The 27,046-nt window shown below is 34.7% G+C and overlaps 1 protein-coding gene across 1 annotated transcript in view; it reads right to left on the bottom strand.

The window, feature by feature from the left end:
* FAF1 (Fas associated factor 1) overlaps window positions 1–27,046 on the bottom strand; it is a 272,216-nt gene that overhangs the window by 149,154 nt on the left and 96,016 nt on the right. Inside the window, exon 7 of the mRNA XM_081143762.1 lies at window positions 19,426–19,531. Within this exon, the coding sequence (XP_080999888.1) occupies window positions 19,426–19,531 (106 nt within the window). The remainder of the gene's footprint in view (window positions 1–19,425; window positions 19,532–27,046) is intronic.

Below are 27,046 nucleotides of genomic sequence, written 5' to 3' on the forward strand. Positions count from 1 at the left end.
TGATCAAAGATATCCTATCTTCAAACAAGTTGGGTGTTGTTTGTATGTTTTTGCTCAAATGAACAGATATTGTCATGCATTCCAAAATAAATAGCAAATGCATTTGATCATAGTTTTTGTCATGCTTCACTGCATTATGCCAGTAATAATTAAATTTGAGGGTGTCTATTTTTTGAAAATTGTGGCAGCCTGGTAATCACATCCAATGAAAGCCAGTTGTTTCAGAGCATTGTTCTCTGACATCCCAACACTACCACTCCTTCACTATGCACACTGAAAAAGATGATGGGAATAGCTGTTGCTAAAGCAGAGCTAGACCCTTATCACCTTGTGTGTATTAAAGTAAATCTGGTAAACCTCCTATTTGTCTATATGTTTGTGGTTCTTTCATTTATCCATTCAACAAACATTTGGCGAGGACATCCTAAGTTCCAGACTCTCTGACAGTCACTTCGAGCAGCTTTCTCAAATCCAAGTCTCTAGAGCAGTCAGATAGGTAAACATAAATGAGTGAATGTGATGGGCAAATGATATTCAGGCTTCGTTTTGAGGAAGCAATATTTGGGTGTAGGGGACTACGGCAAACCAGAGAGCATGCCTCATCCAAGGAGGCAGCTGCTATTCCAGAAAAGCTGATTCTTGCTATGGAAAATCTGGGGTTTGGTGTTATCAGAATTTTCTGATTCTTTGAGAGAAGCCAGAAACCAGGAATCCTATTTTGTTGTTTTTAAATGGAAAGCTTTCTAACTTTTAAATATTGGCAACCAGTTCAAATTTAAGATACTCTGGGACCAAAACTGGCAACCAGACAAAAGCCTTGCAGTTGCCAGTTGCAACCTCTGCAGGAGGGGTACAAAGATAGATACAATATTCTTGTCTTCAGGGAAGTCACAGCCCTGTGAAGGTTGCACCCAGAAACAAATATACATGGTACAATGAACAATAAAGACATTGACAGATAAAGTTTTAGGAGGGCACAGAGAAGAGACCATTATAACGGCTGCAACTACCATTTATTGAATGCCAGGGCACTGACCTAAGTACTGTGAATATGTTACTACATTTCATGATCACACCAATGGCATTATTATGTGGTAGAACTGGATTGGAACCCTACTTTTTTCCAAGTTCAAAAACCTATGGGGTTTTTTCCTACCATATTACTACCATATCACTAAATGCTCCAAGTAAAAGTCTTAGTTTCTGAGGGTCAATCTATGAACACTTATAAATGAAACTAACTCCTTTTTCATTCAACTTATTTAAGAAAAAAAGAGAATATTTTAGATATTCTTTTCATGTTAATAATCACCCTGGAAGATACTTATAAGGCATATGTTTAAGATGTGATTTTTAGACATTAACACTTGAGCTGTAGTACATCTTTGCATCATGCAGCTTTATTAGAACTGCCAAGATCTAGTGGGTTAAAGATTACATGTATTCAATGTGCAAAAAATTTTATTAATTTAACTAATTCACTTAGCAGACATTCAAATAACTTACTATGACCATTCACTATTCTAAGCACTTTATAGATATTAACTATTTTCATAAATTTTCTTTCTTAGCCACTTTATTGAGATATGATTGAAATTTTTTTTTAAATGTACATATTTAATGTATCCAACTTGATAATTTGGAGATCAGCATACATCTGTGAAACTATCCTTACAATTTACGTCATAAACATATCTATCACCTACAAAAGTTTCCTTCACCCACCCTCTTGACTTAACATTATTATTACTATCATTTTGTATACGAGCATTTAACATAAGATCTACTCTCTTAGCAAAATTTTAAGTATACAATACAGTATTGTTAACTACATATACTATCTTTACAATAGGACTTATTCATCTTGTATAACTATAAAACTTTATACCTTTAGACTAATATCTTCCCATTTCTTCCTCCCATCATCCGGCAACCACTATTCTACTCCTCCTTCTATGGATTTGACTATTTAAGCTGCTCATTTAAGTGGTATTATGTAGTATTTGTCCCTCTGTGTCTGTCTATTTCACTTAGCATAATGTCTTACAGGTTGATCCATGTTGTTGCAAATGGAAGGATTTCTTTCCTTTTTAAGGTTGAATAATATTATATTGTATGTATAAATCACATTTTTCTTTATTCATCTGTAGATGAGGCATCTGAGGCACAGAGAGTATACAGAACTTAACAAAGATCACATAATAATAAGTGCTGGAGCTGTATTCTCATCCAGGCAGTCTGGTTCAAGAGCCCATACTTTTAACCACCATGTGATTCTGCCTCTCTTTTATTCCAGTTGTGCTATATATGAAAAGGGCAATAAATTAACACTACAACATACACTTGGTCTATAGTAAAATGAACAATGTGAATTGTTTCAATGTTGTTATACTTCATTCATTACTATATGCACATTAGCTAATCACTTTCTAATTCAAGAAACACTACAGTAAATTAGTTTGGAAACTATAATATCATTAAGATACACAGAGAAAAGTGCTTAACTTCACTAGTAATTAAGGAAATACAAACTAAAACAAAAAAATATTCACACCTTTCAACTGCAGAACAACTAAAAACACTGACATAATCCATTGTTGGTAAGAATACAATATAACATGCATGCTCACATATTGCTAGTGGGTGAAGAAGTAGGTAACGCTTTTTTGAGGGGGGCAATTTGCCAATAACTATCAAAATAAAATGAATATAACCTTCAACCCAGTCATTCTATTTCTAAATAGCTATCCTAGAGAAATCCACACAACTCACAAAGGACTGCCACATGTTATCTTCTAGACTTCTGAGCTCCTGAGTCACAATAAAATGCATGTCTTTAAATGTTTCTGGAGAGGTGAGGACTGGAACTCTTTAAAAAAAAAAAAAAAATCTTTATTGATTTCAGGGAGGAAGGGAGAGGGAGAGGGAGAGAGAGACAGAAACATCAACGATGAGAGAGTCATTGATCAGCTGCCTCTTGCACGCCCCCTACTGGGGATGGAGCCTGCAACCTGGGCATGTGCCCTGACCAAGAATGGAACTGTGGTCTCCTGGATCATAGGTCAATGCTCAACTGCTGAACCATGCCAGCTGGGCTACAATAAAAATATTATTCATGTACTTTTTTTTAAATCCTCACACAAGGATACACTTAGAGAGAGGAAGGGGGGGGGGGTATATGCCCCAACTGGGGATCGAACCAGCAACCCTTTGGTGCACAGGATGACGCTCAACCAACTGAGCCACTCTGGCTGGGTTCATGTACTTTTTGAGTAATTAAAAAAATTACTAACACTATAATGGGAAAATTATACTTTTCAATGTCAACCTGAATGTATGGGATAATTTCTTCATTTTATTTCATATTACTAAGTTGAGAAAAGTATAAATCTAGGCCACCTATGTAAACTACAAAAGGAAAATAACTAATTTGTATATTTTGGATAACAAGACTAAGCCACTATCCATTCAAAATTAACACTTGATCTCAGGCCCTTCTCCCCTGCCCCATGCAGCTTTAACTGCCCCCCACCCCCGCTTTACACCTCCACTCTTATTTTTTTAATCCTCACTCGAGGACATTTTCTTCATCAATTTCTAGAGAGGGAAGGTGAAATATCAATCAATTACAACCGAGGTATGTGCCCTTGACCGGAAATCGAACCCATGACCCTTCGGTTCACAAGCCAATGCTCTAACCACTGAGCAAACCTGCCAGGGCCACACCTCCACTCTGTAAGATATCTCACAATACAAAATCTAAAACTGCATTAGGCATTTCTCCAAATAGTCTTAAGTCCAAACAGCATTAGCCTGATAGGCAAGTATACAGGGACCAAGTAATCAAGCAACTGTATGTACATTATTGAAACCACAGTGCCATTTTTATTTAATTCACAGGTTAGGTATTTATTATTCTAACATTAAAACTTCCCATATGTCAAGCACTATGCTGGGTAGACCCTGAGAGGACTTAAAGATAAATCAATCATTTTCCTAAGTATATCAGATAAATGATGGTTCCTTAAAATGCAGTTTCTTTAACACTTCCATCCTTTCCCCTTTTATACACTTCGAAAATTCTTAATCATTTTAAAGGTCCACCTCAAATACTGCCTTGTAAGAAGGCCTTCTGCAACCCCACACATAAAGCTAACCCCAGTCCCTGCAATCTTCCAACGGACTTCTGTTCCAGCACTTGTAATCATCTGTAATATGTATAGGTTCATCTGCTTAGAGAGTCTACATGCAAATTATCTTTGTGTTATCACACTGCTGCTAGCATGGTGCTTAGTACACGGCAGGAGCACCATGAATATCTGTTGAATGTAGGAGTCTATATTTCTTTCACACAGGCAGATCTTACACAAATGACCAAATTTAAGATACTACATTATTAGGTATTAAAAGAAAGTCACGGACAAAGAACCAAGAGGAAAATGTTATACTATCTCTGTGAAAGATTAGAGAAAGGTTTATGGAGGTGGTACCTTTGAACACGAACCTTAAAAAATTTCTATATATGGATATGGAATATAAAAACAGGCAGAGCAGAGAAGAGCATGAACAAGCAAAGGTACAAGAAGCTGCGGGGGGTGTGCCTAAAGAATCCAAGAGCAGCCTGAGTGGCTGGAGCTTGTGGTGAACAAGGTGGAATAAAGGTGAAGTTGGTTGTTTTTATCTCATAACAACCATGAGTTTTGGACATGATTACAGCAATTATTACTTCTCTACAGATATTTAGGGGATAGAATCAAGCATCAAATGGGTGTTGAACTAGACCTTAACTTGCTACAAAACACTGCACTAAATACAGCAGTTTAGACAAGACACACCCACTCTCCTCCTGAAGCTTAAAGCAAAGAGAAATGGACACAATGGCTAACAATTTTCACACAATCCAGGCAATAATATGTCTTAAAATAATATAAAAAACACATACTGAATGCTTATAATGTTTTAGGCATTGTGTTAAGAGCTTTAAATGCACTCATAAAGTTAATTATCGTAACAAACCCTTGAGAAAGGTCATCTCAGGGATGAGGAAACTGAGGCTAAATAACGTCCCAAGGTCAGAAAGTTAATAAGTGGTTCATTTAGTGCACGTGCTTTTTCAGTATAAGAGAAGCAGAGAATGAGTTTGACTAGAAAAGAGTCTTAGAGGCGGTAAAATTTTGTTGTAGTTATTAAATTGGGTGCTTGGAAATGAGAAAGACATGGTTTTGCATCCATGAAGCCTATAGTCTAGTAGAAAAGACAAGTAACCAAATACATTATTACAACTATGATCAGTCCTATGAAGGAAATAAACTGGGCTTAATGATGGAAGGTAGCAAAGGAGGGGCGATCTAGTTAGACTGAGGAGACGTGTCAGAGAAGCTCTTTTTAAGCTGATGTTTATGCTCCGGCCTGAAGAACAGCCGAGTTATATTTCCATGTAGATTCAAAAATGTGCTGAAAACACATTTTTACAATTAATAAAATTATAACATCATGCAGTTAAAATGTAAAGCACATAGGTGGTAAATATAAAATAGAAATATTGGTAACTGCTACATATTTACACATGTATTTGTATGTCACATATATTTTAAACTCAAATAATTTCTGTACATGTAGAGTCTTAACCACCAATTTTCAACCAGTGTGCCACAAGAAATTCTAAAACATGCAGTACCTGACTACTTAGTCTGGGGCACTAACTTTCTCTTCCTTCGATTGTCAAATAAAAAAATGACAATAGCCAACATAACAACAGCAGTTGGTGTAAACAAATCAATTATACCTATTTTTTGTCAGACCAAAAAATATATATTTTGGGGTGTTACACAAAATTTTAGAAATTGGTTTATATGTACCATGAAATGAAAAAGGTTGAAAATTGCTGTTCTAAAACATACATCTTGGCAGTTAATGCATCTAATAGCACTGTCACAAAGACTGACAATATATTCCATTTCTGGTAGATGACCTAAACAGGAAGTTCTAGAGCCTGAAACTTACACCTTTATTTCAAAATAAGTAATATGTTGGCTTGAGATAAAATCTAGCTAAAAAGGATAATCACTTTCACTGTGATATATCTACTACACATAGTAGGTTCTCAAGAAATCACTTTGGTTTCATATGGAATTACCCTACAGAATTAGTCGATCTTAAAAGATTAAAATAGTATCTTCCAAGTTGAAGAAATGTTATGTTCTGATTATGTAACAGACTGATAACAGGAATATCTAATTAATGTTTTGTAAAACTAATGTCCAAGTATGACTGACAATTAGCTTTATCACTAAATATTAATTATAATTTTTTAGTTTATTTCCTGCTATACACTATTTAGATAAAATGCATTTTGGAGAAAGGATACCTTCAAAAGAAGTTATAATGCTCTATCACATTATTTAATAAACACTGAAAATCTATCACAGATTCTAAGAAGTGACCTACAGGATCATCTGGTGAAACCAACTACTTAATGAAGTGGTCTCCATAACAAAAATCTCTCACAAGTAATCAGAATTTTGAGAGAATTTTTATCCCTCTCTCTGATGCTCAGATCCACTTAAAGTACTTCTGATTTCCCCATTATTATAGTTAGAACACTTAAGCACAGAATTTAAGCGAACCAATTATATAGGGGGTCTATAGAAAGCTGTTTTGTATGGTAACCTGAACTGCTGCTTCTACACATACAAACTGGCCATATATTATAGATCACAGACACTATATTCAAAATTCCAATTATTATTATTATTTTTTAAATATTTCTTTATTGACTCCAGAGAGAGGAAAGGAGAGGGAGAGAGAGAGATAGAAACATCAATGATGAGAGAGTCATTGATCGGCTGCCTCCTGCACGCCCCTGACTGGGGATTGAGCCTGCATGTGCCCTGACCACAAATCAAACCGCGATTGCCTGGATCCTGGATCCTAGGTCGACGCTCAACTGCTGAGCCACGCCTGGCCGGGCTCCAATTATTTTTTATAAAATGCTTTAAAAATAAAAAAACTTTCTTAGTTGCATGTTTCTTTTCTACCAGAATTTGTGATGACATCGACTTTGTCAGAAAAACAAAAAGTAGTTAATTTTTTGTTTTGATTTATTGTAAATTACAAATATTTTTTAGTCTCAGGAATGACTTAATAGTATTCTCATATGCACACACTTGCAAACAAATACTAGCACACTATAAATTTTAAACCCAAACAAGAATCTCCCACTTTTTTGAATAGCTTCTATCTCTTAAATTTTCCATAGAATAGGCATGGCTTTATTAAAATGCCACCACTCCATTATTCTTCTTCTTGAGTTGAATATCTTCAGTATCCACGGTATATTAATTCCATACAGCACAGAATTTCAATGTGCAATTGAATAGCTAAAACTACTGAGAGATGTACCTTTAGAGATAGAGTGCACTTACACCTAATTAGAACTGCTTGAAATTTTCGCACTTTAAACAAAACCAACAAATAGGCATGTAGTCTAATGTCATTTTCTGTCTGTCTCAATTTTACCAACAAAATACTTACCTTTTATGTAAAGTGAGAGCAGAACTTAAAAAAAAAAAATTATGTTGGTAAGTGATCTGCCTACTTACCTCCTTGGTTACAAGAGTGAATCTGCTACATATTTAATACATACCAGGACATCTCATTTTTGAAAAAAGCTGAAAGTACTATATATCATGTAGAAACGCTATATAAAACATAAAACTCAGAACTCCTGAGAATAAGTTGCTACTTCCAATCTTTTAACAGTGTTGTGATCCAAACATAATATTTATCTTGTTCAAATTTCAAAAGATACTAAAAATGGTTCTGAGTTTAGATCACAAAAGATGGCATATGGAATGGTCAGAAAACATAGCACTGTTTTTTAAGCTTATATCCATCTTAATTATGGAGGGTGTTTTAGAAAAAAATTAAAAATCCAAATGACTCAACATTATCCTCAAATTTCATTTTATATAAATGTTACTTTTGATAAAATTGAGAGGGACATTAATAGTAAAAAAAACAGTACAAGTTGTTGGGTAATACAGTGATTTTTAAAGTAATATTTTAATGTCCTAAGATGTTATATTATCATTTGTGGGAACTTATACCATCTACGAATAGAGAGAATTAATCAGTCAGTTACCTCTTATAATGTAAAAGAAAATCTTTCAGCTAATTTGAGATGGTTCACACTATTGGCTTCCAACTTGGAAACTGAAAGGTGAGTCAGGCAGTTAAGCAATGGATGCCAAAAACTTAGTAGGCAGCAAAGTCATAGCAGGAGTAGCTTAACAAGGTGATAATGGACAGAAATGCCATCCTTACTGTGCTATTGAAACATGTGTGTTTAATAGCCTTGATTTCCAATAGACACTTTTTTTGGTTCAAACTCTGAGGCAGAAAGAAAACTGCAGTCCATGACAATAGGCCATTTCTAAACTTGTTCGAAAAAAATACACTAGATTCTGAAATTCATTCTCTGCCAGCAGGAGTCAGGCAGTAGAATAATAAGGCACCTGATATATTCTATCACTTACTTATTCATTAATTCAGTAAAGAGTATTCCTATCACAGCCTAGGCATTGAGGCAGAAATGAATCTAAAGGAGTTCACAATCTACTGGGGGTAGAGACACACAACCAGTGATAGGCTGATAATTCAGCTCTCCCAAAACAAAAAGCTATTATTTGAAGTGTTTGCCAATTTCCATGGTGTAAATACTCTTACTGTTGCCGATTTCAAGCTACCAACATAGCAGGGAGAGTGACCATCAAGTCTTACATTCACATGCTCATTAAGACCATTTTGTTGCACAGCTTCAGGAGGTGCCACTTTCAACCTGCACAGCCATATGCAGCAGGCCTAACACTAGGAGATACTATAAAAATCAAATGAACTAAAGCAGGGGAAAGGAAGTTGAAAAGTATAAAAGACTAAGCCAACATGAAGCTTCCTCATCCTTCCCCTCAAGGAAGTTGTTACCAACAACTTAAGGTCAACAAGCAGAATATCACTGACTAGAAGGGTCTCCATAAACATTCATTCAAATTTCTATGAAATAAAAACCATGATGATAATTTCCCCCAAAGAAAATATGTTTCTCTAAGAGACTAACATTTTTATCCTCCATATTCATTCCATGCTCAATATATGTCTACCATTTCACCTCCACTAGCATGGCTATTATTAAAAAGACAGAAAGTAGTAAGTGTTGGTAAGAATATGGAGAAATTGGAACACTTACATATTGCTGGTAAAAACTTAAATGGCCCAGCAGGGCGTGGCTCAGCGGTTGAGCATTGGCCTATGATCCAGGAGATCAAGGTTCAATTCCCGGTCAGGGCACATGCCCGGGTTGGGGGCTCAATCCCTAGTGGGGGGCACGCAGGAGATAACTGATCAATGACTCTCATCATTGATGTTTCTATCTCTCCCTCTCCGTTCCTTTCTCTGAAATCAATAAATACATATTAAAAAACAACAACAAAAAAAACGTAAAATGGTGCAGTTACTATGGAAAACAGTATGATAGTTCCTGAAAAAGTTAAACATAGAATTACCATATGATCCATCGTTTCACTCGTGGGTATATATACAAAAGAATTGAAAGCAGGGCTTAGATAGATATTTGGACACTCATGTTCATAAAGCATTATTCACAAGAGCCAAAAGGTAAAAGTAACCCAAATGTCCTATCAACAGATGAATAGACAAATTGTGGTATGTACACAAAATGGACTATTATTCAGCCTTAAAAAGGAAATTCTGACATTTGCTATGACATGAATAAACCTTAAAGACATTATGCTAAGTAAAATAAGCCAGTCACAAAAGACAAATATGAATTCATTTATATGAGGTACCTAGAGTAGTTAAATTCATAGATAACAGAGAGTAAAATGGTGGTTGCCAAGGGCTGGGGAGGAGGTAGAAATGGGGAGTTACTCTTTAACAGCTTTGGGGTTTCAATCTGGAAAGATGAAAACGTTTCTGGAGGTGGGTGGCAGTGGTAGTTGACAAGAATGTGAATGTACTTGATTCTTCTTCACTGCTTTTTTCTTCTTCTGGATCTAAATCAACCCTAACAAACATCTGGCTTTTATTCTTATTCCTTCAATTACTTCCAAATTGTGGGCTTTTGACTTTTCTAGCATAAAGTTTCTAAAAAGTTATTCCATAATCAATGTGTGAAATAGCTGTAGCCAAAAAAAAAAAAAAAAAAAAAAGATTCCTTCCTTGCCTTTATCTACATGGATTCCATACCTCTGGGTACCACAGACTAAAACTCTGCCAGCATTTTAAAATTCTATTTTGCATTCTAAGTGCAAATCTAATTTGTTTTCCACTGCCACTTATAGAACTACAGGACTTTCCCAGTATTACTCCTTTGCCTTCTTCCCTCATTTCCTTCATCCCTTTCCATCGCGTGTCCATGTTCAGTATTATTTCTCCCCTGCTCTCCCTCCACGCCCATGTATTAGCTGTAAAATAGATGTAAAGCTTGGTGCATGTCCAAAAATTTTATGATCAAAATACATACTTAGCAAATTGTTTGGCTAAATCTTTCATGTATGATGAAAGATTATTACCACAATTCATTAGCAAATTATAGACTTTGAAATGTAGGCAGACAAATATTTGGCCCTGTATCAATCAATTTGGACCAGCTGGGTAGAAATTCACACAATCCCAGGAAACCCGGGAAGTGAGGTGCTCTTTCATTTTTCATTCACTTGAAACATTAAAGAAAAATTATCATTCTATAAAAATGTCCACTTTTCAAGATTTTAGTAGAGCCATTTTAGATTGAGTTTTATTTTCAGTCTACTTTAGTGACCAATAAACTAATTTTTCTTGCAATCGACTGCTGAAGAATAGTGCCTAATATACACATAGGCACCTTAATATTTGACCATTATGTTCCAGTTTAAAAGTTAAATATTTAATAATGGTTTTACTATCCCAAAAAGGTATGTGGGCAGGTATAGTTCTACATACACTAAATCAGCCTGGAAACTAATTTTGCAGTTATTCACAATAAATAATATCATTAACATTCTTCCTCTGAGCCTCCCTAGTCCAGTGAGATGACCCTGTAAAAAGATTCTGATTGATCCTATGTCTGTCTGCTTTGGTTAAGCTACAAGGCAGTAGATCGGGACAGCTGCACTTTGGGAGCAACTTAAAACAAATTTCATCTTAGTGGCATCTAATCCAGTGCTTGGTACAAGACGCATGGAAAAGTCAGTGTCAAAATTAAACAATGCCGGCTTTGCAATGAGCAGATGCTTTTGCCTTGCAGCTGTAAAAACCTTAAAACAATCCAGTATTCTACTGTCTGGTCACGCAATGACCACAAAGCAAGGAATACATTTTGTCATTTATAGAAAATGTTTGCTATGAGCTTTTAAAGTCTTTTTTCCTTAAAAAAAAAAAAAAAATTAGAAAAATACCAGGACTATAATTGAGAGTAATAATAAGGTAATAAAGCTCTAAATGGTACAGCAGGATTTTTAAAACTATATTTGTCATACTAAATATATTTGAAAAAGAATAACTCCTTGACAAGACAGCATTAAGTTATATACAAGATGCATTATACAAAAGAAAAATTACCATAAACAGATGCTTTAAAAGAGGTTATGATAAAGGAAAAAAAAAATCTTTGGTATATAAGGACAAGCATGTAAATAATTTTCTACATGCAGGCCTTAACTTAATATACCTAGTCTTGGTCTAGCACTCCCTTTCACTTACTCATCCTTTCACTTACTAGTTTTTTTTTGTTTTTCTGTTTTTGCTGGGGTGGGGTGGGGAGAAGATTATGCAGGTTACTATTTTTACTTTATGGCTGGAGTATGCTTAAATGTTAAAATATTCCTCAGCTTAAATAACATGGTATTTCAGCTTAAGTAACATGGTATTTCAGCTTAAGTGTATAAAGAAATTGCAGCCTTTTCTAACCTTCACCCTACAGGAGAGAATCTTGTCTCCGGCATTCAGGAATCTAGGGGGTTAATACTTAACACTGAAATAAACTCTTCTTGAGGAGAAAGGCTCCAACTACTGTGTCTGTGAAACCAGAGAACCAGCCCCACCTAAGTAAGTGACTGCATGGTCATGATCAATCAACTTCTGCTAATTGAGGTTCTGCCTTTAAAGACAGATTTTTATGGTACCTACAAGAAAGAGAATCTAACCTTTATTTTAAATAGTCTACTGCAAAAAAAAATTTCAGGAAGTTTTTTTTTCAATCATTCAAATTTTTTTTCTTGACATCCTTTTCTCCCCAAGGATATCAAATCATTAACACCTCATTGCTTATCAATTTCACTGAATGTTTTGTTGGTTGAAGGTTTGGGGATTCCTCTTACATTCCTCCCCACCCCATAACTTATATGTCAGTGAATAAGTCCCAAAGTAATGCCCACACTAATAGGAAATTAATACAATTTTATTTTAAATATCAAAGAATACATGCTACTTTCTTCATTGAAAGTATTTGAGAAATAAAATCTAAAATAATTTTGTGGTTATTTTTGCATTTCTATATTTTATAAAAACGTAATTAAAACATATTGGCATATAAAGTACAATGGTGCATTATGCCTTTTTAAACATAAATTCTAGACATTCACTTAAAGAAATGAGCCAAACTTAGAAATAATGAAATGTTTACAATTATCATTAAGTTGTATACTACTGGTATGATTTTGTTGTATTCTTTGCTAATAGCTAGAATTAAAATGAACCTGAATTATATCAGTAGTATATGCCATCAAACAAAAATAAACCATGCAACAAATACATATCACGAGAATTAAAGTATAAAAACAAATAAAATAACTGACATGTATTCCTAGATGTGATCCCTTATATCTTAACCCACATAGATTATAAGAATTAATTATTTTACAATGTCAGTATTCCAAATTACAATATTGTACATGAGCAGCTTTAAGGATAAGGAATAACTATAAATTTGCACAAACTGGGTCTGCTTATATTACTATTATATAATAATGTTAGTTAATAATCAGAATTGTGCTAATAAGAAATGTAAAAAGATTTTGTTTAGATGTGTATTCCAACTTAAGGTTATTAATTAAACAATTCTAATTCACATTTAATGGAATTTAATATATTACATATTTTTATGGGATCATGTAGAAACATGCAAAAATGGCTGGCTCACATAAATGGTTCTCTTTTAAGTTCATTTTTTCCCTTTGGGTTCACTTAATAACATCAATATATTTTTAAAGTATGTATTTTACTCAAAAAATACATAAGTAAGTCACAAACCAAAAGCTAACAGATGTGTGACTTCTAATTAGTTATAATAATCTCTGCTTCAATGCCATTAGAATGAGCCTTTCTTTTCTTTTGAAAACTAAAAAAGCTTTCCTTTGAATTTTAAACTGTCAGGGTGCTTCAAAGTCAATGTACAAAATCTGCTTTGATTAAAATTTTAGACATCTACAGTGATAACTTTATGAAAGGAAAATATTAAATTATAATTATCCTAAACAGACACAGTCTTGTGAAACTAAACCTACATTCATGTTAAAACACAAAGAATTGAATATAATGGATTTGATTCATCCTCGGACACAAAGCTTCACCACAGTAAACTCAGTCAACTGTTGCTCTTGCGCCTATATTCATGGTGCTTAAATAGCACCCTTTAAAACAAAAAAAACTCCAATTGGCTTTTCATACATCCACCCTCCCCAAAAATAACGCACTTGAAAAACTCAGTGATATGAAAGGCTTCAAGGCCTCTTTTCTCCCTTTCATAGCCCTTTTTTTTATTTCTGTTTGCAGTAATCTGCCTTTCTCTTTCTCTTTCTCATTGCTACAGAGCAAGCTAGGAGGCTCCAAGCTTTGAAAAGGGGGCTCAGTGTGTAATGGGTCCACTAGAATTAATTTACTTGCACCAAATCCATTGAGCACAGAGGGGTTTTTCCCCCCTCTCCCACTCTCTTCTCAAATCATTTGGAGTCGAACACAGCCCCCAGCCTTTGTAATTCTAGTAAAGCACTTAAAGTGCACAGTAGGTGTTCATGAGGACCATCTGGTCAAAAGCAAAACAAGCTGCTGATTTTGCCTTTGAATAGAATGAAGCAAGTGTGAATTAGTCTCTTCAATTAGCACTATTACAACCTGTCAAGTGCATATTGTAAAACAGGATTATTACAGTATTGGTCACCAGTGCAATTATTTACTCTCTGCCTTTTCTTGCATATAAAAATGTCTTATGTTTATTAGTTTCTGATAACTGAACATAATTTCTCTTAACCCAGGCATTTCAAAACTACCAACCCACAAATCACAGCTTATGAAACGTGGTCGGCCAAGTAGATGTTAGAATACGCAAATCTTAAGTAACAAAGAGCTAAAACACTGCCCTTAATTCCTAACAAAATTTCATTGTTTCTATCTTCTTGAAATGAAGGTGAACAAATATTTACATGGGCTAAAAATAATTTTCAAGAGATTATTCTAAAATACTTTCGGGCGGGGGGGAGACGTATCAGTTCGAAATGGCTGCATTGTAAATATTACTTAAACTTATTTCCGAAGAGAATAATTTATTAAGAATCACAGAAAACCTCAATATTTATAAAACTGTCATTACTGATTTGTTCAGTTGAAATGGTATAACTTCAAAAGATTTCAGTTATAAAATGTAACTTAAAATAATATATGTGTATATTTGAAAGAAACTCATAATCTCTTTTTCTGAAAGCTGAATAAAGGTTTAAATTCATTGTCCAGTCGCTTAAGAAATTACATTTCTTTCATTCTTGCTAAAATGTCATTTGTGATTTTAAGTTTTAAAAAATCGAACTACGATATACGGTAATTAAAATGGGTTCATTCTAATTGAGCTTATATATGCCATTTATCTTGCAATAAAAATAAACTACTTAAACTTTTAATTAAATAAGCACACAATTTAATTTCCCCTCTTGCATATGCACATTCTAAGCTACTCTGCTCTTCAGTTCTGTGCCAGCAGCCTCCCCTGCCCCCCCATACTGGAAAACAAACAAACAAATAAAAAAAACACTACACCTACAACATTTACAAAAAGGGCATGCTAGTTAAGAAGTTATAGTCAACTCACTACTAGAAAATTGCCCATTAGTACAATCTGTAAAAAACTACAAATTTAATTACTGTTAATGACCTCCAGCATTAAAAAATAGTTTAAAATATATGTTAGCCAAGCAAGTTGAGAAAGTAGCAAGTAGAAAAACAGACACAAAACCCAACACAAGTTTCAAATTTGAAGAATCAGAATTAGCTCATGATTTCACAATTATTTAGCCAAGATTATTTGTAAGGACTGACATGATTTGTGTACTTAATTCTCTTCTTATTGCTAATTCAAACTGTTGGCTTCCCAGTTGACAATCACTAGTATTAGTAGCGAAATATTTTACTATTCCATGCAAGATATATCTTTATAGTTTGTCAATTTTTCCTTTATTCCCATTAAGAACTAAATCAACATTAATAAAACAGTGAGAATTCTAGGGTAAAGTGAAACTTGGAAGAGGATTTAAATAATTCTAACAGCTATTCATTGTGCTTCTTGCTGTAATAAACAGGTAATACTTCATGTTTCCACACCAAAAATACTTAGGTTTCTTATCATTGCTATCCTGGGTCATGTATATATTCCTTAAGTTTGTATGACATCTACAAAGAAAAGTGGATATTCTGCCCACTAGAAGCTTTGCAGTACAAGGTGGACAACAAAGAATTCTTTTCCAAGAAAAGTTGGCTTGATTTCAGGGGCTTCATATCCTTTTCCACACCTGGGTTTAGGATTTGCAGTAGGCAAATCCATCTTTCCCTCCCTTAATTTAACCAATCCCAAGTGCATTTGTAACCACAGATCTTTAATAGTATTAAAATTACTAGAATCTGTATAATTAACTGTTTAAAAATCTAAATTCTCAGTGTAGAATACTCATTAAGATATGGTAAACTTGTTTAAATTTTCAAGGAAATTCACTATTTTTAAGTATGACAAGTAAGTAATTTAGGACCAAAAAGGTAAAAAGACAGATTATCACAGTTATTATTCTATTATTAGATATATTTTACAAACTATTTCACATAATGGAAAAGAGAAAGGCTATTTATTCTTACAACTACTTGTAACTCTCCATTCTGACCTTTTTATATTGTCTCTGCCTTTTCCTCAAGTAGGAGGATAATATAAGCGGAAGGATTTGTAAAGAGCTTTAAAAAAATAAATAACCTCAATACCTAACTAGCTTAAATTAAAATCTTGAGCACCCACAGGACATAAGTCATGCATTGTGAGGCAAGAGACCACAGACCAGAATGAACGAACACTTGTACAACTCGGTTTATTACTATAACTTGCATGAACATATGGTCACTGAAGAGTTTATTTGAAATTCTAACTGCTTCTAAGTTCTATTTTCTAACTCAATATTTAAAAAATGTATTTTGTTTAACTAAAAGTTGAAATCATAGTGCCTTTTTCAACCCTATTTCATTTAATAAAAATATCCCTTTGGGGGGGGGATATTACAGAAGCCTTCACTGAAAAAATGCAAGGCTTTTAAAAATTAAAATTACCAAAAAATGGTACATCTTTTTAAACTACAACAAAGATAATATACTACTACACTGGGGGGGGGGGAATCTGTGTGTGTTCTTTTTAATTTCTTAGTTTCCTTCATATATTGACCAGAACTCATTCTTGGATGTATTAAAAACACTGAAAAGCAATCTCTGAAACTGGAGATAGAAATTCATTTACAATTTAGGATATACGGCATCATTAAGCTTCCACATTAATAGCAACAATTCTAGCATTTATAAAATAATACTGCAAAAGCATTTTAAGATTATAGCAAACTGACTTTCAGTCATGCACAACAAAAACTGCAGGTACTTATGTGTTGCTGTGGGTTGCATGACTGTCGCATAATCGCATCTTGGCCTCCTGAAACTCCACCTCACCAGGTATCCCATGAATTGAAGAAGGAAGTTTTAGGACTAGGCCTTCAGAGTGGGATCCTAGGCCTAACGAGGATAATCCAAGTCCTTTTTCTAAATCGTACAAGAATAAAGAGCCTATGTGTACCTGGTTTTCACACAGAAAGGCAACTGATATTAGAAACAACTGGATTTATTTTTTCTTGGCAAGAAGCATTTCAAAGTATTATTTTACATCAACTAAAAAAAAGGAGAAAAAGAAAAATGAAATAGGAGAAGAAATCAAACTGTTGCCAAGAAATACATAAGAATATTGGTCTTTGCAAAACTATTTCTGGGGCATTTTTCATTTAGAAAATGGTATGAAAAAGATTTACTGTTTTTAAGTCCTTGAAGCTTAAAATGTATTTGTTAATCTAAATAGCAGGCCATGAAGAACAGTTTCAGTCAACTGTGGCACACAACGGCACATCTGCGGAATTTTAAGTATTTCTTTTAATAATTGATGCAGTCATTTTGAGTCATTTTGCATAGGGTATCAGGTGTGAGCAGACTGCACTAGCGCTGCTTAAACATTTCAACTCGTCAGTATGGCCACCTCGATTTCGGAAATATTTGCAGTATTTTCCCATCGAAACAGTAATAAAGGCAAAATAAATATATGCCACTACTTTATAATCACCGAACATTAATGAATATTTTATGTCTTTTTAAATCTCCCTGTTTAATTTAAAAGGGTGAAATTAAGTCTCCTCCCTGCGATATGCCAATTATCTGTAAATCAAACAATAACTTGGCCATTATGCTCCTTTTTGTTAATATAAGAGAAGCTAATTTGAAAACACTGAATGGCATTTTCAGATTATCAGTGTAATAGTCCTTCCTGCCCTCTTGTGGGAGAAAGCAGAAATACACTCAAACTACAGAAACTGGAAATGGAAAAAAAAGTAAAATTTTAGCAATAAAGATTTCATTCAGAAAGAAAAATAAACCAGTTTATACTTATCCATAATGCATTATACTAGTCTTCAATTAAAAAATAAATCAACAGAATAAAATTTACTTCTTATTATCTTTGCTTTTCTTGATTAAACTGTAGTTATTTTGAAACTAAATTTCCTTATTTAATTATACTCAATATATAATTTAAGTTTTACTATCATGAAGTTCCCAGAATAACTCTGTGATACAGCCACATTTAAACACTATTTCTTATGTAAAAACAATTATTATTCAAGAAATTAAAAATCTAACTTTAGAGACTAGGACACCTATCAAAGAGGTTAAAAATGAAATTGTAATCAATATATATTAAACCACGATAAAAAAATACAAATAGCTCAAGCCTTTAATTCAAATTAGGAGCCAAATAAATTTTCAAGAATTTAGTTACTATTCAACAAACATTCAAGAGATAGAGAAAATAAATTTGAAGCAATGAGTTATTTATGACAAATTCAGAAGTTGAAATTCATTGACAAAACATGGAAAAATGGAACCATCAATAGTCTAGCCTACTGAAACAATTCATACACTTCTGAAAAATTATTAGGATGAAAACAACTTGTTCTGTCTGAATTTCAATATGACATTAATAATTATTTTAAGCAATGTAGTCCAAGAAAAAATTTATGAAATAATCCAAGATTAAGTATGATTAATTCTCTTTATAAAAACATTAGTAGGCAAATGATTAACGTCTTCACAAGTTACAAGGGGTAATATAACAATCATTTCAGTGTTTCTAAACACAAGTCCTGTCATAACCTTACACACTTTCACCCCATGGAGATAAATCATTGGCTTTTAGGTAGGTGGGGTCACAGATAAGAAGATACCTCTTCTTTCTTGGGGGAGGTTCTTTTTTGAAACAGTGGCCCTGGTTGGCTACATTGAAGAAGAAAAAAATACTGACTATAAATAGACTCTTCTCAGATATTCTGAGTTAAATGACTGAAGGTTTCCATCAGCATTCCTCAAATACTGCCCAAGACTGGGATTGAGCTACTTAAGAAAAGCTTCCTCAAATTCTTTTTGGAAACAGGCAGGGAATACATTTTAAATAATATATTTGAGAGCAACCTTTCAAATAAAATATAAGCATGTTCAAAAATGCATGCTGGCAATAATTTCCAAATTAGTATTTTGAATAATTACTGTAAAACCATGAAATATGTTAAATAATGAGTATTTTAAAGAGAGTTTTAAGTTGACTATTTTAAGAATTATCAAGAGCTCCCATTTACAACACTGTCTTTCTAGGTCAAATCGCTTAATATGTCTACAGTAATCATGATGCTCCAGTTAATTAAAATTAAGAGCCCAATAATGAAACATAAAGAGAGTTTCCAACCAGAACAGATAAGCCCTCTCTAACAGGGTCAACATTAGCTATAATGAGTTACCTTTATTCCTTAGCTGTGAGACATAACTCACCTCTTGAATGGTACTGCTTCCTGAGAAGTTCAGGTTGTACTCCCGCTGGACTTCTCGGTGGGTGATGATCAGCATGAAGTTTTGATTTAATGACTCCTGCAGGGCACTGAAAGGGTTGAAAGAAAAACAAGAAACTCTGAGATGAACAAGTTCTAGCTTGCTTTACAGCTAGCTGCAAAAAACCCCAGGAGTACTATAACCTCCACACAGGCATGTCCGGACCCAATGTTATCATCTTTTCAGCTCCTAAAGGCAAAAGAGCATGCTGAGAACAACCAAGGGGAGCTAACCTGTTAACTCCTTCTCTACCAAGGTGTTTTTAAACTTCAATTTAAATATTTTGCATCCATAAGAATTTTCTACAAATCATATGCTATTGTCTGCATATGTATTTCCTCCAAAAGAACCAAATTTGTCACTTATATCAAATTCCAAATACGTTACTAAAATGTATAGTCGCTGTTCTGGAAGAAGAGAAATATGAAGCTATTGTTTATATTCATGAATGTTATGTAAGAATAGAAATATGATTTTAAGTCAAAATTCAGAAGATATTAAAATCTATAGAACTTCAGTTGCTATGCCAAAATTCTTTCAAAATAATTGTGCTTTCACTTAGGACTAAGAAATATATAGAATTCAGAAACTGGAGAATTCAGAGCAACATTAAATTCTATGCTAAAGTTCCAAAATATTAGGAATGTTTTAGAACCATGAAGAGTTCATGAAATTAGCAACATATATTAAGAAGCATAAGTCATGGTTTTATTTGTATGACAATACTAAGAAGCACGATCAGCAGTGAAGACAAAAACCTATCACAATTATTTATGAATAATCAGTACTGCCAGCCTCGAGTGTAACGGCACCATGCTTAGGGAATCGGGAAAATATTTGGGTGTGCTATATCATTCCGGCCTTCACCACTCCTCCTTTGCCAATCTGTAACTATGTGATAAACATACATGCAACATAAGGTTAGAATTAGGCAGTTAGTCTATCTGTCCTATTGTCTCCTAGGGAGTTCACAGGTTGATTACACCAATACATAGCATGAAATACTATTAATCAAAATCAAAGGGAATGATACCCCACGAGTTTCTTTAGGCAAGGACCTTTGTCCCTGTCTCCTTAGCACCTATGCATAATGCTTTGCACACTACAGATAAACACTGATTGAATAATGAATAAACTGAAAATTGCCAGAAGGCAAGAATCTTATTCAATTTTATATCTAAAACAACAATCTTGCCTTCTGGAAAACTACCACGGGAATTAAGATTTTGATTCATTTATTTATAAACATTAAATCAATGTTTATATTAATTATGTTTGCATTAATTATTCCAAGTGCTAAGAAAACTAACCAAATAATACATAGTTCCTATTCATAAAAAGCTTCACAGTTTCATAAAGGTAGACAAATACATAAATAGCCATAATATGTAATAGCTACAACTGAGAAACTGAAAAAAAAAAAAAAAAAAGTACTATGAAAACTGAGAAGGAAGTGCTAAACTCTGTCCCATTGAGTGGGGAAAGAGTTTAGGGGAAAGCTTCAAAGAAAGATATAAGTTAAAATATGAAGGGTAAGTAGAACCTTCAAGTTTATTACCTGGAAGGGATAAAACTTTTGCCTGGGGAAAAGAGATGGGTGGCACTTTTTAGATAAAGAAATAAATCAAAGAACATAGCATATTCATTCACTCTTAACATATATTTAGTGGGCACCTACCAATGTTTATGATATTGTTCTAGTTGCTAGGGATACAGAGGTAAACAAGAAAATCACGGTCTCTGATTTTATGAAACCTATATTCTAGTAAAAAACACAAACAATAATTAAGTAAATGAGTAAGTAATTTTAGAGAATAGTAAGTGCTGTGAAGAAAATAAAACAGGATTACAATACAAAAGGTAACAGAAGGGCAGGGTGAAGAAAATTATTTTCAACAGAATAGTTGAGGAAGGGATCTCTGAGAAAGTTGAGGCTAGTATGATTTAAAAAAGAGAAAAAGCAGGAGTCCGATTAGGTAGGTCCTTGTAGATTCTAATAAAGAACTTGGGATTTATAGTAATTGCAAAGGAAAACCACTGGAGAGTTTTATGCAAGGAAATGGTCAAGATTTGACTTACACTTACACCTATACAAGTATTATTCTGGCTGCTTTGGCTACAGTGAGGAAAGACTGAAGGCATGGAGAGCAGACAGGAGGCTAGTCCTGGCAAGAGGTGATGGTGGATTGGACTAAGGTAACAGAGGCAAAGAAGGTGAAGAGTTGTCAGGTTCACATGTATTTTAGAAGCAGAAGTGTGAGAGAAAAACATAACTCCAAGGTTTCTGGCCTGAGCAAATGGAAGGATGGAAATGCATTTAACAAAGGAAACTGGAGTAGGAACAGGCTGGGTGGGAAAATTGAAATGCTGTTTTAACATGACTATTAGACATCCAAAAAGAGTTACCATGTACAGTTACATAGGAGTTGATGGTCAAGTAAGAGAGCTTGGAGTAGGAGAGTTGACAGCATATAGACAGTATTAAGATTTTGTGGTCAAAAGAAATCACCTGGGAAAATAGGTTACTAAAGAAAAGGAAAGAGGCCAAAATTGAGCCGTGGGGCATTCCAATAATTTGAAACCAAGCAGAGGACGAGTCAGTGTAAAAAAGATCAGTAAATGGTCAGTGAGATAAGAGAAAAACCAAGAAAGTCTAGTAAGGGAGCCAAAAGAAGTAACTGTTTCAGTTAGGAGCAATTATGCTAAATGGTTTTCATATATTAAAGTGCAGTAAGGCCAGAAAAATGACCTTGTTCAGGAAACTGAAAAGCTCAGTGTGACAGCAATGAAGGGTGAATGAAAGTAGTGTAGTGAGGCTAAAAGAGTTGGCTGGGTCAATGTTCAATATATGGGTGTTAAATGAACCTGGGGTAGGGAATGGTAATGGAAAGCCTACCTGGAGTTTCAAGGCCTTTCATTGGTAGACCTATTTCACAACTATTTTCTAAAATTTGGCTTTTTGCTCTAGAGCTTGGTTAATTTCGCTCCTGTAAAAACATCACACTATGCTCAATAAAATCACTGCTCATGTTGTTCTCATCCTCCTTCTTGTCCCTCACCCCCATCCCAAATACTACACAGCTTTCAGACCACCTCTAGCCTACCATTTGTATTTATTATAGACCTCCTCTTCTCTGAATTCCTGTATCACATACTTTATTTAATACTTAATTATAGCATATTTAGTACAGTTTGCTTTGTCTTCTGTGTAGAAATCCTAAATTCAAGACTATAAGCCTTTTGAGGGTAAATATCTTATGATCCATCAGTATTTCCCCTTGGCAACTCTCATACTAAAAGGTGATTCAGTTCAATCCTATAAATATTAAGGAACAGCTCTGCATATTCTGAACTCCATATAAAAACAACTAATTCTCATTTTTTCAGCCTACCTGTGAAGTGCCATTTTATTAATAAAATTGTGATTCACAAAGGTTAAGGAACTGCCCAAGATTATGCAGCTAAATATGGAGCCCAGTTTCTAAACTATATTTGATTCCATGTTCTTTACATGTCAGCATCCTATCTACCAAATGGCTAGGCTGCTTTGGGGATAAAAAGATGAACAACTCCTGCTAGAAGTTCACCATTCATTCTTTCCATAATTATTTGATTCCTATTATCTGTAATAATACAGGAATAAAGACATAACCACTGACCTCAAGAAAGACTATTTAGAGAGATTAAAACGGAAGTGACGAGTGTACAGACGTGGGAGTGAATACTTTGAAGTGACATGAAGAAGAATGAAAAGTAATCTGACAAGTGGATATGGAGGATGCTTTTATACAGACTAGTTTGAGCAGAGATAGAAACTGGAGAATAGCCTTGACCAGTGGCTCAATTGGTTAGAGCGTTGTCCCAATACGCCAAGGTTGTGGGTTTAATCTCTGGTCAGAGCACATACAAGAAATCAACCAATGAATGCACAAATAGGTGCAACCACAAAATACCCCTCCTTCCTTCCCTCCCTCCCTCCTTCCTTCCCTCCCTCCCTCCTTCCTTCCCCTCCCCCCCTTAAAAATAAAAAAATAAAAGAAACTGGAGAATATAGAGAAGGGTGTAGAAAACAATGAGGAAGAAGTTTAAGGGGATGTGAAGGGTCTGTGAAAGAGAAAATGTGAAAAACAGTAAGGACCTACATATGGGGGCTTCACATGCTAGGCCAAGGAGCTCAGAATTCCAGAAGTCTGGATTATTATAGATCCTCCTTTATTCTCACATATGAATCTATGCATGCGTTTAACACTTTTAGTGCTGGTCATTATGCAACTTCTTAGATATGTTTCTTGATCTTGACTGGCAGACTTGTGCAATAACTTTGCAGAAAGGTTTGCCAGGACCAGCAATAACTGCCAAACTACTTTAGAAGAACACCAATTCAGTCTAGTTCTACAATTCCTCAACAGCCCTGGGGAAGGGTAAATTGTCAAGAAAAAAATATTTATGGCTTTAAACTGTTCAGGGGTCTTAGAGCCAGATTTGAATCCCTGCTCTACTACTTGCTAGCTATATGACCTCGGAATGTCAATCACACATTCTTTCAACAGTATTTATTGAGTGTCTACCACATACAAGGCCCTATGTTGGGCACTTAGTTACTCTATAAATTCTGTTTCCTCTTCAGAAAAAGGATAATCGTCCTTACTTCACTGAACTATGAATATTAAATATTAGGAAGCCAAGTGGGAGTTTTTATTGCCATGTAAGCTTTAAGGTGACCTGTTATAACTTATTGAAAACAGACCACTTTTGAGGGATTTCCATACTTTAAAATCCTACAGTGAAGTGAAACATTAACAACAGGATCCACGGTGCTCCTGCGGCAGCCGTTTTCATATTTTGGTTCCACTCCTCCGCAGTTCACGGAGGATGAAGCCGGTTTTGCTGCAATGAGCACACTGTACATTGTGCCTACTGTTATCCTGATGCACATTCTTCTTCACGCAGATCTTGTTCAGGGTTATATATGACATTCATGGTCCCTGTGAGAATGGTTTGTTTGGAGGAGTAAGCTGAGGGTGTTATCTGCAATCTCAGACTTCAACTTGATACATTCACGTAGCCATTAATAATAATGGCTAGTCTTTAATGAGTGTTACTATGCATTAGGCAAAGAGTTTCCTGTCAATTTAAGAAGTTACCATATTCACTTTACAGATGAGGAAACTCACGTTAAATTACTTGCGTAATATCACACACAAAAAAAGTAGCAGTGACCCAGGTCTAATTCATATCTGTCCTCCAGGTACGGAAGGTTAGCTCATACTTCTGTCTTCATCGAGTTTATTGAGAGATGGCAGACAAGCATGCTTACAATTCATATATGGTAGCTTGCTAAGAACTCTACTACCATTTTTTTCCTAAGATATGGAAATATAAAGAAATCCACAGAATCTGGCATGTAAACTGAGTTAGTTTTGTTTGGTAAGGTCCCCCCCCAGGGAAAGGAGGAGTGGGAAGGGGTGAGGGAAGGCTTTAAGAAATTTACTGTGGTGATCTGCACAATTTGCAAAGACCTTATTGCTAAAATATGATCTAGGCAAATTGATTCTAGCTGCTGCTTAGCAGAATGAGTTGAGTCCTCCACTGCTGCATCTAGGAGCAGTTTTCTCCTTAACAGCATCTTCTAATGGTTGGTTAGGATAGTTAGCATAAAAAAAGTCATCTGTAAAACATCTGCCTTCTAATATGTACCAAATTCATTTTAATTTACTGGCTTAATTTAATACATTTTCTATAACCTTCCCATTTTTTTTAATAAAGGGAAAATAATGTATAGCAAATTTTAACACAAAAGCCACAATAAATAAATGAAGCTACATATTTATACATGCAAACATAAAAATTCACACATTTTTAATCTCCATATGGCCAGTTTTTGTTTTTCTTAAATATGTTCTTACTGATTTCAGAGAGAAGAAGGGAGAGGGAGAAAGAGATAGAAACATCAATGACAGAGAGAGAGTCATTGATCGGATGCCTCCTGCATGCCCCCCACTGGGGATCGAGCCCAAAACCCAGGCATGTGCCCTGACGGGGAATCAAACTGTGATCTCCTGGTTCATGGGTTGACACTCAACAAATGAGCCACACCAGCAGGGCCATATGTCCAGTACTGATAAAAGCAACAACATTAAGGGAGTAAATGTAACAGTCTTTACTGTCTTGATTGAGTTCATTTCACATTGAGAGAGTACTTTAGTGACCAAAGCCCATGGCTATTTTAATACATAGGATGGAGAGATTTTTCAAGGTTAACTTAAGGCTGTATTACAGCAGTGAAACGATCATCTGACAACCAAGTAGCTATATACCTCCCATTATTCCTGATTAAGAAGAGAAATGGCTTTCCTGCAGCCGAACAGAATAAAGCCCATTTCATAGGGTAGAATAGTAATAGGCGTCTGCATCAAGAATAATAACAGTAATTTAAGGATTTCCTCTCCAGCAATTCCTTGAATCAAGAATCCTCTTAAAGTCTTCAGTGGGCAGATTTGAACAAACTAAACCATAGCTTTCCTATTAAAACAGTAACAGTTCTAGGGGAAGCACTCACTGTTATAAAGTACAGATCTATCAAGATTAAATAACTAGACTAGGAAAAAAACAAATTCAGTCTTGGGCTTCAGGGCTGTTATGGACTAAATATTTGTGTCCTACCTCAAATTCATGCTAAAAGTGTAACCCCCAATGTGACGGTATTTAGGGTTTGGGCTTTTGGAAGGTGATTAAGTTTAGATAGAGGAAGTCATGAGGGTGGGGCCCCCCATGATGGGATTAGTGTTCTTCTAAGAGAAAAAGACTAGAGCTTTTTCTTTCTCCACCAAATGAGAACACAGTGAGAAGGCAGCCATCTTCAAGTCAGGAAGAGGGCTCTCTCACTAGGGAGCAAATCTGCAGGCACCAGAATTGTGAGGACTAAATATGTGTTGTTTAAGCCACCCAGTCTATGGTATTTTGTTATAGCAGCCTGAATTGACTAATATAAGGGCTTTTAGGGCTTCTGTATTCACAACATTCAAATAAACAGCTGCCATCAGTTCAGCACAGGCTTCTAAATGTCTGTCTGTCTGTAAACACCTGTATATACACATGCAAATTAAAATCCCACTCATTAAAATCCACAGCAGAAAACAATATGCTTTTGTTAAAACTCATATAAATAGGGGGTGGTTGAGAATTGTGCATTTACTGCATATAAATTATATCTCCATAAAAAAACTGTAAACCAAAAGAAAAAAAAAAGAACAACCTGATAGCTACCATTTTTGCAATTAACTTGAAAATACAATACACTTTTAATTAATGTAAGTGAAAACCATGAATTTGTTGCCATTGCTACTTAATAAGACCATATGTCCACTGATACAATATGGGTTGTTGTCAATGAAATTAAACTTCTCAAATCAATGCTGTATATGTAGTTAAGATGAGTAAAGTATTAACACCAATATAGAAACTGAAAATCCCGTTTCATTCCTGCTGTGTGCGTAGTCTATTTATTTTCTTGCACTGGATATTTTAAACAAAAATATCAATGCAAAATAATAGGTTTAGAAGG

The sequence above is a fragment of the Miniopterus schreibersii genome, assembly GCF_964146895.1.
Source record: "Miniopterus schreibersii genome assembly, chromosome: 8".
NCBI classification, from domain to species: domain Eukaryota; kingdom Metazoa; phylum Chordata; class Mammalia; order Chiroptera; family Miniopteridae; genus Miniopterus; species Miniopterus schreibersii.